The 16633-nt window shown below is 41.1% G+C and overlaps 1 protein-coding gene across 1 annotated transcript in view; it reads right to left on the bottom strand.

The window, feature by feature from the left end:
- Positions 1–2560: 2560 nt before the first annotated feature.
- The window catches only part of LOC309559296 (LIM domain transcription factor LMO4-A), a 30952-nt gene continuing 16879 nt past the window's right edge, over positions 2561–16633 (bottom strand). The window contains exons 3-5 of the mRNA XM_082262523.1: positions 5683–5779; positions 5120–5290; positions 2561–3401 (exon numbers count right to left, since the gene is read on the bottom strand). Coding sequence (XP_082118649.1) covers positions 3393–3401; positions 5120–5290; positions 5683–5779 — 277 coding nt within the window. The 3' untranslated portion in view covers positions 2561–3392. The remainder of the gene's footprint in view (positions 3402–5119; positions 5291–5682; positions 5780–16633) is intronic.

The following is a 16633-nucleotide window of genomic DNA, read 5'->3' as shown; positions in this document are numbered from 1 at the left end:
TCACAGCAAGGTGACTATTGCTGACATACAAGCAGCTAGACATCTGTGTAAAGATAGAAATATGGAACAAGGGGTACCGACTGAAAACATATGTTTCTCTTTGAAGCAGACAGACTGAAGTTGGGTTTGCTTTTATCACATGGGTAAGTAGGGGGGCAAAAAAAAAACCTGTCCCAGGTCTTGAAGCCAGTACATCGGGTACATTGACCACTAACAGCTGTGGGCAGCGACTTTAGAGTCTTTCCATTTTTAATGAAGACTTTGTTGCTGTCAGCACTCAAGTGCGCTCATGCAATGGCTTCAGGTCACATGATCCAAGTTTAAAAAAAAGCAGTTTAATAACCCTGCTGCTCCCTAACCCCTGCCTGTGTGATTAAAATAGACCCAACATTATGGGTAAAATGCCCTTTAAGATAACCCAAACTTCCTAAATCATTTGATATTGTAAGGCAGGATATGAACTAATCAGCTTTGTTATCGTGTTTTTTTGAGTGAGCTAGAGTAAGGTCAGAATAGCATGCCTAATCTGTTTTCAGATTTATTTTTGGCCAGTTTCTGCCCCAAGTTTCTGCATTGGCGATGGAAAATGGAAGAGGAGCTGTACACAGGAAATGGTGATCTGCACCTTTAGGCCTACCATAGCTATATGTTATCAATCAATTATTTTACTGTGGAAAACTATAAAAACTATGCTGAAAGACATCTGCTGTTTGATCTGAAAAAAAAAAAAATATATATATATATAATTTTTTCAAAGAACTAGAGCAAACCTGACGAGCAGAGCAATAGGCTTAGAGCCCATGTTGATGAGCTTTTGTTCGCTTCAAGCAAGTTTTGCATTCTTACAAGTGTATAGAAATGCACCCACCTGAAGCAGGTAAAATGCAGGTAAGGGGGAGGTTAACTGCAAGACAATTCACCTATGAATGAATTCTAAATGGTTGCAGAAAAGTCTCAAACAGATACCATCAACACGTCCAAAGTCCGTCCTCAGAGGCCCTAACTTAACCTCTGTCTTCCCCACCTTCACTTTCCTTCCCTCTGCAGTGATTGGCCATCAAAAGCCCTGTGTAAACTCTAGGTCATGAGCTTACACAGGGCTGATGACTTGTTCCCCACCTCTCATGTGACAGTGCAGGGTTCCTCAGCAGCCAATTACCAAGAATTAGTGCGGCCACTTTGGGGAGTAACTCACATTCTTCTCTATCCCGGCAACCAAACACAGCGGTAAGGGAGCAAAGGAAAGGTGATTACATTTCGCTGGGGAGGGTGACATTTAAGTGAACTTGTTGCTTTGGCCTTAATGGGTAAAACTGGGATCGGTTTAGAACCACTGTGTGGCTTTTATTGCTGTGTCCCTCTTATGTCTCGTACACATGATCAGATAATCGGACACAAAAAGTCCCTTTCGAATTGATCGCACGATAATCTGATTGTTCGTACACAACTTTTGACAGCCAATCACGACATTTCGTCCAACAAAATCCGAAGGGACAAACACTAAACCTTTTGTCGTACGATAGCCTAGCGAACGACAATCATTTAATCACTACAGTATGCGTCCGCTAAAAATCGATAGACAAAGACCACACATGATCAGAAACACGAAAATAACCTGGAAAAAGCCTGGCTGCCATTGTTTTTGTTTTGCACTATCCGATACATAAACCAGGAAGCTTTTCCAGAATCGTACGAAAAAAAATCATACGTTTAGTACACATTGTTGAATTCGACACTAGTAAATAAGCAATGAATAAGCACAAGGTGTGAAACGCGTCTGCTGTCCAGTCTGTCTTGCAGTCTTGTCTGATGTTGTACCTATGATTTGAAGAAATAAACTCAAGTTTCCAAGTTCCTGGGTCTGGAAGTGCCACTTTCTTCTTCATTTACATGAATTCGACACTAGTATCATGCAACAAAATGCGTACGATTATCTGATCGTGAGTACGAGGCATTAGGAAGATTCTCGCTCTAACTGTTGTGATCACCTGTGTCGCTGGAAATAAAAGGGTAAATGCAAAATTTTTAGTTGCCACCAGAACAGGAGTAGAGGGGAAATCCTCCAATGGCAGCAATTGGTATTTCCCTCACATTGGAAAGATATCCTCTCACCTCCTGTTGAGCCCAAAGGACGAAAGGGAAAGGAAATCTCCCTAATGAGCCACAATTGGCAAAAAAAAAAAACTGACATCAGTTTTAGAGCTTCCCTACTCTATCCAAAATGAAATAAAGCTTTGGCTTTAGTTATACATTGAATGATGGAATTTTGTGATTGGTGACACTGAGAAAGATGTTTTTGAAGCTTTACGATCCAAGGGCTGGCCATAGACAATTATCTCATCAAGAACAAGTGGTGAGACATCCATCTTTAACAGCATTGTTGTGCCACTTGGATTCATTACTACACTGAAGTGCCACCAGGACCCACCACAACAATTGTGCTGATTGGTGCATATATCACACACATGCTGATATCTCTTTATGAGAAAAAGGATCATTCCAAATATGCTCAGACTTTTTACAGTAGAGAAGCACTATACTGAGTGTTGCCCACAGTTGGATGTTCTGGTTATTGCCTTTATGCTACATGAACTCTTCACAAGTGATGTTTGCATCCAACACACAACTTGTAAAAATCAAGCCATGCATAGTGACCTTTACATTTTCAAATTGTTCAGCTTGCAAGCAAAATCTGAACCTGCCATTTGGCCCCAGTGGATTCTTTAGAGCTTGTACAGGCCTAGTAGAAAAATATGGGTAATAAATACAATATACAAAGTTCCAACTTCACTAGCCTGCCTTACAATATCAATTTTGTTTTCAGAAGGCTACAATCATGCTTTAACCCACCAGCTGTGATCAACATAGTGCAAGTTGTACTAATAAAACGCATCCTTCAAATCTTCCCAGATGCCTCGGGTTTAGACATTTTTGATACATGTCCTTGAAGGCCAGCGGCCAGGTCCATCAAGTGTCCACTGAACCATACAGAATCCACTTTGCCTCATCTGTGGAGACAGGTAACATCGGCCGCTCGTCACTGGCTGGTCTGTGCTGTAATATCACCAGCGATGTCCAGCGTTGGACAGTTTACAAGTCCTGTATAGAAATTAACTTTTCAGCTTTTTTTGTCCAAAAAGTTTTAGGCTGGCTGTACTTTGCAAAATAGTTTTATTTTACAGTTTATTTACAAGTTTTTATCCTCCTCCAGTTTTTAAATAGTCCGTGTCAGGAAGAAAGGACGTGTGCCAACACTGTACGTTGATTAAACTTAAAAGGAGGAAAATATATATTTATGTATATAATATTTAAAGGTTTTTTTATATATGCCAACATTGTGTCTCTGATGAGTTATGAACAGAAGGCACAGAGGATGGACAGCTTGCACTTCCTTAGCAAACCTGGAAGAATAAAATAAATAGGGTTTAAGAATAAAGTTTAGACTTGTTTCCTGTGAACAAAAATTACAATTAATGATTTTAAAATAAATTTACACCAAAAACTTTTTTTAAATTTTACATACAGCCATGACGGTCTTGCAGAACAGTTAGACAATGCCACAGTGATTATCCCCTCCCTCCTCCTCTAATTCACAGAATGCATAGGTTTAACACTTCAAAAGAGCCGTTATCCCAACTCAGAGAAATCAGAAACCAGCGCTTAGGCCTGTGCAAAGCTGTAAACAGCTGAGTCCTGGCAGGATGTCTGTTTCTGCTGTCCAGGCCTATCGTAAAACTATGACCATGCCCTAAAGGATACCCAGAACTAATGGGGATTATAAAAGGCAATCAGAGAGCTCTGTCCAATTCAAAACTTAAATACACACACGATTCATAAATTCAGACAGGAACATGACACTCTAATATTAAGTATATATTTGAATGAGAAATGTCGTACTGAACAAATTAAGGTCATTCATGACCACACTAGCACATATAGAAGGGTAGATAGCTGTCAGATGCCTCCTGGGTGACCAGTTTATCTGAGCTACCCTGTGTTTAGTATCCCTGAATGTGAAATTCAATGCCAAACAATAATCTATAAATTTCAAGAATGCAACCGGTACATTTTGGAAGATATGAATAGTAGTATAAAACTGTTGCTAAGGGAGGGACCTGATATTGTCATAAACCCAGGACAGCCCATGGACACGTTTTATTAGTCAGGGGCCTCTGTCAATACCCATTTGGTCCTAGAGAAAAAGGGACATGCCTAACCAGTTGAGAGTTCTCATGGTACCATTAAAGCAGGAACATCTGTCAAGTTTGAGAATCGATAACACCTGGTTCATCTACTGAACTCTGATAACACCCAGGACATTGACATTCCTCCTCAATTCTACCTTATTTTGCTATTGCTTAATGATGTCTCTATTTCTTTGAAACACCTTTTTTCTGTAAATATTTAATTTGCACCAACTTTCACCTTTTCATTATTAAAACCTTATTTTGAAAAGTGTTAACCTTGTCCCTAAGCTCTTAATGCAAGCTAACAAAGATCCTGTCTCTTGAGGAGTGCTACTGTATAGGATAAATACTAGGAACATACCTGTCTGTGGTGACAGTGTGTGTTACAGTCGATTATTCTAAAATCATAATTGGTATTGCTAGAATTATGATCTTCCTCCCGTTCTGAAAAGGTGGTGGCATTTAAAGGGTTAATTGCTTTATTAGCCCAGTGACAACCGCTCTCAGCCTGCTGGCACCTAGAATATGGTCCCGCGAGCTGGAAAATCTTTGGGCAGGGTGCAGTTAAGAGTGGCATTGTTATGTAAGTAACAGTGTGGTGTAAGATTGGATGGTCCTTTGTCACGAGTTAGTGAGAAGGACAGGGATCTGATACCTGCCTCCGTCACAGATAGGACAGGAACATCCAAAAAAGTGGTTGCGACAGTCAGGAATTATAGCAGGGAATTCTCCCTGTTTATCCAAGACATTTAAAAAGTCAGAGGATGGCTCAGCCCACCTTATTCCACCTATAACTAACTAAAATATCAATTTTGATTGGACTGGCCCTTTAATGAAAAAGGTAGCTATAACAAGGGAAGCTACAAAAGCATTTAAAACAGTTGGTATAATAATACGATTGATCTTAATCCCATCACAGAATGTGAACTCACTTTCTGGTCAGGTAGCATGGGGCTACTCTGAAGCGGGTTGCTCTGAAGACTGTTTAAGTGTCCATTCAGTAAACCGGAAGGCCGGTCATGTTCGCAGAAGATGGTGCCATTGACGTAGTGAAATCGGTCTCCTGGAACGAGTCTGTTCCTGCATGTGGCACATGTGAAACACTGAGGAGGGAAAATGAGAAAAAAAAATTACTAATTGTATACAGATATATAATTATGGACATTAGTGGCAATTAATCGGGAATTGCAAAGCTACAGTCAGAAAGTCCAGCCTATCTGTCTGAACTAAGGAACCAGAACTGATGATAGCAAGGGCTGAATATATTACAATTGGGAATTAACTTTAGAGTAAACCTATTTTTCACTATACAGATATTCAGTATATTCTTCTGGTTGACTTTAACAATATGTTTATCGCCTCCATTCTTCTAGTCTGGAAAAATGTAAACTATAACATGATTAGCTGCTAAAAGCAGTCTTTCTTCACTCACTCTTACAAATGCATCTTACTGTAATAAACTGACCAAACTGCCCCCTACTGATCATAGCCTTACCTTCAGGTGGTATACGCTGCCCTGTGCCCTCATCACCATTTCGCTGGCTGGTATGGACTGTCCACATGCACTGCATGCCCCACTGCTCCCAAATAACCTAGAAGAGAAAACAGGTAAGTTATTAGCTACCATAGGTAAGTTATTGGCTGAAAACATAAAATTCACTTTAAAATACTGTAGCCATTTTGTTTTTTTCCAACAGTTTTCACAAAATCACTTCTATCTTTAAAGATTTCTCAACAATATCATATTCTATATCACTTAACAGCAAGTCTTTTCAAGTACTTCCAGGTATTTAATGTACAACAGTAGTCCCCTAAATTTGTAGGCATTTTCCAAATAAAAGTTCTATACTTGATAATAAATGACTACATGGAAGAATTAGGTGTTAAACCTCTGCACCCCATGGGCACATGGTGATAGTTTCGCTATGTGGCCTATGTCAGTGTGCTAAGTGGAGGTTATATACATCTTTTGGTATCCTTGGGTGTAATGGTTGGGAACTATAGACACCTGAAAAAGGGCCTTCTTTATCCTCATTAATATTACTGGCCCTTCACTTCTATAGGACAGGCGGACGATGAATTCTTGCATAGCAAAAAGCCATTTTTGAGGATTAAACAGACATGGTTTTCATGTTTTAACCAGAACTGTATAAGTATGTAGTAAACAGATATCGCTGAAACACAAGGGAATGGTATTCAGATTCATGGACCCCCTACAAGGAGGTAGAGCAGCCTCACATCTTCATGGGGGTAACACACACACAGGGATATAGTTATGTTATCTAGAGATCTAGCTAAAAATAAACAGATAAGAATTCATAGCTACAGACCCCCTGCCAGTTTGATCTTCGAGTGGGAGGTTTCATAAGCTATTTTTTTTTAAACCATCACCATCATCTCCAAGCCCAGTGCCAGGGGCATCTACTTGCTGCATAAACATGGGTTGTCAGCCAAAGCGTTCATCCTATAAATGTTTATAGATCATAGATCTTCTGAGCACATCTCACATCTTTGACTAGCTGTATTTTAAATGGGAAGCCCTGGAAGACCCTGTGGAATTTTCTTAGTCCCTCAACAGTTTTAGGCTGGCATAACAGCTCCAGGACTTCTACACATAAAAGGGGGCCCAGACACCATCACCCAATTTCCAACTGGACTGAATGCCTTCAGTGCTGTTGTTGTGCATGAGAAGGTTGCCAGGGGGCAGAAGGTCGAAACCAGTCCACTAGGGTGGCCACCTCATCCCTTTAATCCAGGACACATATTAATTACACAGGTTCTGAGGCGAATATAATGCACTTAAGGCACTAAGTGAGTTTAATTACCACCTTAATCAGCCACAGACACTGTGTAATTAATGTGTGTCCTGGTTTAAAGGGATGAGGTGGTAACCCTACAGGTCACTCATACAAATGTTTTGAATCTTTGCACCTTCAAGAAGTATTTTAATGCCTATGGGGATTATGGGGCCTATTTATTGGAGAATGATTGGTTCAGAAACCATTAGTTTATGAATGTTTTTTGACCCATTTGCAAAAGTTTTGAATTGCATTTGTTGCCTTTAGGTTTGCATGAATGATCTCCATTCACTGAACATGTCGTTTTTCCATTCATCAGGAACTCCAGGTCTTAATAACAGTCTCTGTATGTCTAGCACTAAGGCCTTGTGCACACTGGGCATAAAAAAATGCTGCTTGTACAGGCGTTTGGCATTTTTTTCCTTCAGCCTGTAGAATCAATACTGTGATAGCCAATGTGTCTATGCACATTTGGGCATTTACAGGCATATTTGTAGAGGTACGTTTACAGGCTGGAAAAAAACATAAAAAATCATCACAAGTGAAATTTTGAGAGGAGTTTTTGGGCAGAAAAAATGTTTGATGTGCCCAAATACGACGTTTAAGTGCGTCAAGCATTAAGTGCACATTTTCTCTAGTGTTTTGGGGAAAAACGCTTACAAATGCATGCGCTCGCAAACGCGTGTTTAATATGGTCCTTGGGCACATTTTTAATTGCTGCTTTTTTTCTGCCAGCTTTTTTCTGTTGCCTAGTGTGCATTAACCCTTACTAATGTTTTACCCGTCAGACTCAATCTTATTTTGATGTTTCTCATTTGGACATGTTAAGTTATTGATTTTTATCAATGAATTACCAATTGACTCCCTGCTTGGGGATCACTCCCACATCAGACATCCATCAATGAATTACCAATTGACTCCCTACTTGGGGATCACTCCCACATCAGACATCCATCAATGAATTACCAATTGACTCCCTGCTTGGGGATTACTCCCACATCAGACATCCTGTTAGCTAAGATTTTACACTGGCCATACATGTATGGAGTTTTGATTTTCTTATTGAATCTACACTAAACCACCGTTTTAGACATTCAACCAATTAAAAATGTATGGAAAGGTCAATCACGTGGAAAATAATAATTAGCCCTAGAATCCATGTTTGCCTTCCCTTGTTTGCAATCCACAATAGTTTTGTAACATGCCCTATTTGTACAGGGTGAATGTGCCCAGATTTTACCTTTTGTTATTAAAGGTCCCTATACTGTCCTCAGTGATTGCTAGTTTGCCTTTCAAACACTTGCACCCTCTCTTTTTAATAATCTGTTTGCAAGTCATCATGTAGGTGATGAGACTTTAGAAGTAGATGAATATTGATTGATGCTGCTTGATTACACTGCACACTTAATCCCCAGCCCTTGCTACCCTGTAGCACTAACTCTAATTAATTGGAAAGACCTGCACACTATGAAGAGTTTGTCCCAGGAGGATCGTAAATACCAAATTCCGAGGGAAAGATGAGCAACAAAATCAGTTCCAGTGTAATTATAGGAGAAGCTGACTTTTGGTCTGTTAGGGGTTAAACCTGGCAAAGCAGATCAATCCTGAAACGCTGAGTGAATGATAGGTGATCATTAACCCTTTCTTGACCGCTAAGAGAACTACATTGCAATAAGCTGGCACTTCCAGTATCAAGGTGGACATCTACATAACTGCTCAGTGTCCTCCTGGTTATAACCCCACACACCCACTTTCTATAGATCCAGAATATCTCTTCTCTCAGCTCGTGAACAATCATTCAGCTGCAGTCATTTTAAAAAAGAAATGCTGAGTTGACATGGTTGCTTTATCGACAGTGGGCCATAAGCCACCAGTAAGAGGGTGGTCTGAATAAATTTGTGATTTCAAATCGGTTCTTCTAAAAATAAGACTGTTGAAAGATCTGTCAGCACCAGAAAGGTGGATCTATGGCATAGCTCCCAACTGTCCCTGATTTGTAACAAAGTCCCTCTGTCCCTCTTTCCTCCTCATTTGTCCCTCATTTTGGTCTGATCTATAAAGTTATATATAAAATGTCTTTCAAAAAGTATTCTCCAGTGCTAAACCTCCTTTCATCCAATTGCTGCGTTTGTAAATTTCGAAAGCCAGAGTAAAGTAATAGTAGCGGTAAAAAAAAAAAAAAAAAAACACTTGTGGGTTTACTAATAATTTTTTTTGTATAATTATCTTTTAAAGGGGGTATGGCAGGGGTGTGTGTCATCTGTTTTATGCCTACATACTTTTGCTAATAGGTGTCCCTCTTTCCCATCTGAAAAAGTCGGAAGGTATGCTATGAAACTAGACTTTATTCCCATTTTTATATTTATCTATCTTGAGTATACAACATGTCTCCTGTACTCAGGACCGGGACAAGGGGTAGGCAGAATGGGAGGCTGCCCTGGGCACAGCATGTATTGCAGGGATGGGGGCGCCACAAGTTCCTTCTACTGTAAGGTTGGCAGGAGTAGTGACAGTGGCATCACTACTTCTGTCAGCCCAGTGCTGGGAGCTGCAAGGAGAGGAGGAGAGAGCCGGGAGGAGGTGTGGGCTGTGCTTTATCTCCCCCTCCTCCTCAAAAGCTCACACATAAGGAAGGGGGAGGGGGTGAGCAATTTTACATCTTTGCCCTGGGCACTAGATGATCTTTTCCTGGCACTGCCTGTACTTTATTATTTTCGGAGACAAATTGGCACAGATACGTTTATTATGGTTTCCTTGAACAATTCTAAGAAACATTATTACGTTGAGTGAGCACTACTATTCATCTATGAGCAGCCACACACACAAAACATTCGCTGTCCTGATTTTTGAAGAAAGAGGGAGAAAACTTGGTCCAATCACTATTGCCCATCTTACACCGGGTTATACAGCCCTGCACCGGTCTGCCCAAACCGCTCGTCTCCTCCCTCGTAGGGGAAACGTGAAGGCTGTTTTTGCTGACCTGCTTGTGAAAATATGTGTTGCTTGGCTATCATACTGCCCCTCTGCCTTTCATACTTTGAGTAAATGACCCAGGAAAAGTATGCAGTAATGAACCTCTGAATTTTTTAAAACTTCCCTAAAAAAAAAAAAAAAAAAAAAAGAATATATATATATATATATATATATATATATACACACACACACACACTGAACAAAATTTTAAACTCAACACTTTTGCTTTTGCCCCCATTTTTCATGAGCTGAACTCAAAGATCTAAGTACACAAAAGGCCTATTTCTCTCAAATATTGTTCACAAATCTGTCTAAATATGTGTTAGTGAGCACTTCTCCTTTGCTGAGATAATCCATCCACCTCACAGGTGTGGTATATCAAGATGCTGATTAGACAGCATGATTATTGTACATGTGTGCCTTAGGCTGGCCACAAAAAAAGGCCACTCTAAAATGTGCAGATTTACTGTATTGGGGGGGGGGGGGGTCGTAAAACCAGTCAGTATCTGGTGTGACCACCATTTCCCTCACGCAGTGCAACACATCTCCTTCCTGTAGAGTTGGTCAGGTTGTGGATTGTGGCCTGTGTAATGTTGGTCCAATCCTCTTCAATGGCTGTGCGAAGTTGCCGGATATTGGCAGGATCTGGAACACGCTGTCGTATATGCCGATCCAGAGCATCCCAAACATGCTCAATGGGTGACATGTCCGGTGAGTATGCTGGCCATGCATGAACTGGGATGTTTTCTGCTTCCAGGAATTGTGTACAGATCCTTGCAACATGGGGCCGTGCATTATCATGCTGCAACATGAGGTGATGGTCGTGGATGAATGGCACAACAATGGGCCTCAGGATCTCATCACGGTATACTGTATCTGTGTATTTAAAATGCCATCAATAAATGCACCTGTGTTCGTTGTCCATAACATACGCCTGCCAATGCCATACCACACCGCCATCATGGGCCACTACATCCACAATGTTGACATCAGCAAACCGCTCACTCACACGACGCCATACATGCTTTCTGCCATCTGCCCTGTACAGTGAAAACCGGGATTCATCCGTGAAGAGAACACCTCTCCAAAGTGCCAGACGCCATCAAATGAGAGCCTTTGCCCACTCAAGTTGGTTACGACGACGAACTGCAGTCAGGTCGAGACCCCGATGAGGATGATGAACATGCAGATGAGCTTCCCTGAGACGGTTTCTGACAGTTTGTGCAGAAATTCTTTGGTTATGCAAAACCGATTGTTGCAGCAGCTGTCCGGGTGGCTGGTCTCAGACCATCTTGGAGGTGAAGATCCTGGATGTGGAGGTCCTGGGCTGGTGTGGTTACACGTGGTCTGCGGTTGTGAGGCCAGTTGGATGTACTGCAAAATTCTCTGAAAAGCCTTTGGAGATGGCTTAAGGTAGAGAAATGAACATTCAATTCAGGGGCAACAGCTCTGGTGGACATTCTTGCAGTCAGCATGCCAATTGCACGTTCCCTCAAAACTTGTCACCTCTGTGGCATTGTGCTGTGGGATAAAACTGCACATTTTAGAGTGGCCTTTTATTGTGACCAGCCTAAGGCACCCCTGTTCAATAATCATGCTGTCTAATCAGCATCTCGATATGCCACACCTGTGAGGTGGATGGATTATCTCGGCAAAGGAGAAGTGATCACTTACACAGATTTAGCCAGATTTGTGAACAATATTTGAGAGAAATTGGCCTTTTGTGTACATAGAAAAAGTCTTAGATCTTTGAGTTCAGCTCATGAAAAATGGGGGCAAAAACAAAAGTTTTGCATTTATAATTTTGTTCAGTATATATATATATATATATATATATATATATATATATATATATATATATATATATTCTAGATTAACTGCTTACAATGTATTGATGACAAAGCATCAGAAAAGCAATCCGGCCAATAGCATTTTCAGAAGGTAGTCAGCAATGGCAGTCCCTATTCTTCTCTTCCAACAGCTGTCAAAAAAAAAAAAAAAAGAGAGCCTCTGGCAAATCAACATTGCGAAGGCTGCTAGATAACTATAAACACAATGTTTTACAATGTATCATTTCCTTATTTTAGGCCCTGTTCACACCTGAGCATTTTTCAGCTCGTAAAACGCTCATCTATAAAGTCTCAAAACGCCCAACAAGCAAAATCTCATTCATTTCAATGGCCCCTGTTCACATATGAGCGTTTTGTCACCTGAAGCAAAACACCTGAAGCTCAAAAAAGTACATGAGCTTCTTTTTTGGCAGATCACAAGCTTTTGTTAGATAAAAATGCCTGCCTCCAAACACCTGCAAAAAATGCCTGAAAAACGCCCAAAAACGTTACGCTCAGGTGTGAATGGAGCCTTAGATCAAAAGAATGAACTTCCGTCTGTGAGTTCACATATATGCAATGCAGGAGCCCTGCGAATCCACTGCGCGTTCCCGCATCGCACTTAACTCGCAGGCAGTTCACACTGCCATATGCGAATCGCTGGGGGTGTCAATACAAAGTTAACGACACCCCCAAATCAGTTCGCATATCGCAGTGCGAACTGACAGTTCGGGCATGAAACGGATCACATAGCTGTGAACACCCATGTGATACGATTCTGGTGCAGACCCAAAAAAGGGTCCTGTGCGAGTTGTGTCCGAATGCGATGCGAATTCAGCCATACAATCTGTATGGCTGAATTTGCATCACACAGATATTGAATGCAGAGCAGTGCGCTCTGAATCACATGCGATGTCTGTCATCGCACATCACATATGTGAACCGAGACTAGGACTAAGTGAGGGCAGCTGAACCTCTTAAAGACTAAGCCTTTTTCTGACATTTGTTGCTTACAAGTTAAAATCGGTATTTTTTGCTAGAAAATTACTTAGAACCCCCAAATATTACATATGTTTTTTTTTTAATCAGTATTTTTTGCTAGAAAATTACTTAGAACCCCCAAATATTATATATGGTTTTTTTTTTAGCAGAGACCCTCGAGAATAAAATGGCGATTATTGCAATCTTTTATGTCACACTGTATTTGCGCAGAAGTCTTTCAAACGCAAAAAAAAAACACTTTAATGAAGAAAAAAAAACGACAGTAAAGTTAGCCTAATTTTTGTTGCATAATGTAAAAGACGATGTTACGCCGAGAATCGTGAGTGAATCATGATCTTTATCTTAATTAGTAAAAAAATTGTGATTCTCATTTTATTCAGAATCGTGCAGCTCTAACATATATATATATATATATATATATACAGTATATATATATATATATATATATATATCATCATATATATATCATATAAATAACACTATCTATATATAGATATATGTACTATCCCCACCAGCAAAGTCAAGCTACCCTTTAGCAAATACGGGCAAGAGAAAGTGGCTTGAAATTTACACAGCTTTCTCCACCTTCCTTCATATCACTTTAAGGAAAGAGAAAAAAAAAAAAGACCTCTATTAAATGAGCTTCTGCCTTTATTAAATGTTTTCCCTCCGTCTCCTTGAAAATCTCGTCTGAATCGGCCGTGTAATTGATGTGAGTTTGCCTTTAATATCCTGTTCTCTGGCTCTTTGACACAATCCTAGCGCAGCCGCCAAACTGCCGTCCAATCTAATAAAGAGGCCCCCGTAATGAATTTTCGATCTTAATTTAAACAGTAATTTAAGCGGGGAAGGAGGGGGGGGGGGGTGGACAAGAAAGCCTTGTTATTTCTTCCAATCGAAATGTGTCTTTCAGAGAGAAGACATGAGAGGGGGGGGGGGGGGATAGGACAGCACTGGTCCATGGAACTCAATCAGTAGAGCGCTCACACCAGTGCCTCGTCACGGGAATAGAGCGGAGTTAATTAGCTTGATCACCGTTTGTCGCTTACGCTGTTATGGAACAGTGTCAGTCTCTCACAAGTGGCAACCCGTTGTCTATACACAAAGCGGCCAGTTGATGATATCACATTTCAGGTTGTGGCTTTATTTGATAAGACAAATTAACATAGAATTCTAGACCTCTGCTCTCCAAGTGACAGACTTAACCAAGCGATCGCTGCATACGTACGCACTCTTGCGCTACCCAAATGTTCATGTTTGTATACAGAGGGAAGAGGGGCAGACACGTCCAGGGCCTTCCTTATCTTAGGGAAAACACCTGTAATCTGCCTAAAGAAAATCCATTTCAGCTGATTGACTCGTATACATGAGCGCTTGGCGCAGTATTTTATTATCTGTGCCATGCTAAAGGACCACGGACAGCAGCATCTGCCAGGACTGGCACTATAGGCCTTGTTTAGTTCATTGATTCTAGGGGGTCTCCTGCAATGGAGCAAAAGATAAACCTGGGTATGAATGTTTTGTCAGTGTAGCTGGAAGTGCTCGGGGGTCTCAGCTCACAGTCTACAATGATCATAGTACAGTCAACCACACTAAGTCTACATTTCCACTAGTGCGACTAATCAATGGCACCCGTTCTCATGTATGTGACTTTGAAAATCAGCGACCTTGAAAAGGTACCTGCGCTACTTTGATGCAACTTTTGATGCAACTTTGATCCAGAGAGTGTAAAATTGGATCAAAGTGGCACTCTAAATCGCAATAGTGGAAACGTTGACTAAAGCTCTGTTTCCACTAGTGTGATTTGTCATGCGACTTTGGACACACAAAGTCACATGACAAGTCACAGCCTATTGATTTCAATGGCACCCGCTCCCATCTATGTGGCTTTGAAAATCAGCGACCTTGAAAAGGTACCTGCACTACTTTGATGCAACTTTGATCCAGAGAGTGCAAATTGGACCAAAACTGCACTCAAAGTTCCACTCCAAAGTCGCACTCTAGCCTAGAGACTACGTTTCCATTAGTGTGACTCTTAAGTTGTGCAATTTAGAGTACGACTTTGAGTGCAGCTTTGATCCAACTTTACACTCTCTGGATTAAAGTAGTGCAGGCACCTTTTCAAAGTTGCTGATTTTGAAGTTGCATAGATGGGAACAGGTGCAATTGAAATCAATGGGTTGTGACTTGTCATGCAACTTCATGTGTCCAAAGTCGCATGACAAGTCACACTAGTGGAAACAGTGTCTAAAACTCATTACTCACATGTAATGAGGAATAGAAATGGATCTGTATCCTTGTTTCTTTCATATATTGCGCCCCCCTCTCCCTTTCTCTCTTTTCAGGAGAAGCTGCGAGCCTAAGCAAGGCTATGAAGACAGGAGGAGATCATGTTCTGTGAAGGATAGGAGGGATGGGGGTGAAGCATGGCAGGTCTAGGCATGTCTGTCTAAGAAAGACTGACAACCTTTTCAGGAAGTGAAAGGCAGCTTAGCAAATTCAGATAAAGGGAGATAGCCTTGTCAGGGAAGAAGAGGAAGAAGCCGTTTGTCTAGTTTAGATGAGACTTTCTAAGCTACACAAGCTGCTAGCCAGAAAATGAATAATATCAAAAGATAAAGCTATTTAACATACTATTAATAGGAGCAATTTCATTTTTGACTGGAGTTTCCCTTTAAGCTTAAACCGCTTCTCCACTAATCTCATTGTGTGGCCACACATCTTCTTACATTCCCTGAGACTAAATAGTTTCCTACCTACACTAAGATCCCCATTTAGATATTTGTATATTGCTATCATATCTCCAGAAAGCACAGCAAGTCTCACACATGCACAGTAGGGAGCTGGCTGTGAAACACCAGGAAGTCACAGCCAGCTTCCCACATCCAAGATGGCGGTGCCTAAAGATCAATGAAGAATCAGCCTGGGTGAAGACAGCACTGGATCTCTGAGCTGGTAAGTGGCTGTTTATTAAAAGTCAGCAGTAACAGTATTTATAGCTGCTGACTTTACATTTTTTCTGAAAAGACCATAATTCCTCTTTTATGTCCACATTCCATGCAATCCTTGGGAACAGAATGCAGAAAGCATTGTACAGTACCACTTGGATGGAGTAATGAAAAGAAATGAGGCGAATGAGGATAAAGACAGCAATGAATACCTGACAGAGCTTCTAACCTCTCCCAGCTCTAAAAAAGTGCTTAAAGTGGTTGTGGCGGCGCAGTGGTGTAGTGGTTAGTTTTGCCTAGCAGCAAAAGGGTCACTGGAATCACACCCACAACACTACCTGCCTGGAGTCTGCATTTTCTCCCTGTGCCTGCGTGGGTTTCCTGCGGGTACTCCAGTTTCCTCCCACACTCCAAACACATGCTGGTAGGTTAATTGGATCCGGTCTAAAATTTGCCCGTCTATGTATGAATGTGAGTTAGGGACCTTAGATTGTAAGCTCCTTGAGGGTAGGAACTGATGTGAATGTACAAAGTACATGTAAATCGCTGCGTAAATTGACAGTGCTATACAAGGACCTGAAACAAATATAAAATAAAATAAAAAAAAGGCTAAAGGCTTTTTACCTTTATGCATTCTTTGCATTAGGGTAAAAAAAACCTTCTGAGTGCAGCTCCCGCCTATATGTACCCGAGCCCCATCAATCCAGCACTGTGCACGTGAGCAGTGGCTCTCTTCCCTCTCATAGGCTCAGAGACAGCAGTGGGAACCATTCGCAGCCAGTGAGGAAGGGGTAGGGCAAAGGCACACTCTGTGTTTTAATGTCTATTAATGCTCAGAGACCTTTTTAGGTGCGAGCCCGCATATGTGCCCCCATAGCCAGTGGCTTGCTATCGTG

The sequence above is a fragment of the Pelophylax lessonae genome (genome assembly GCF_965119305.1).
Source record: "Pelophylax lessonae genome assembly, chromosome: 7".
NCBI classification, from domain to species: domain Eukaryota; kingdom Metazoa; phylum Chordata; class Amphibia; order Anura; family Ranidae; genus Pelophylax; species Pelophylax lessonae.
Note: the sequence above shows the minus strand (reverse complement) of the source record. Positions and strands in the feature narration are given on the sequence as shown.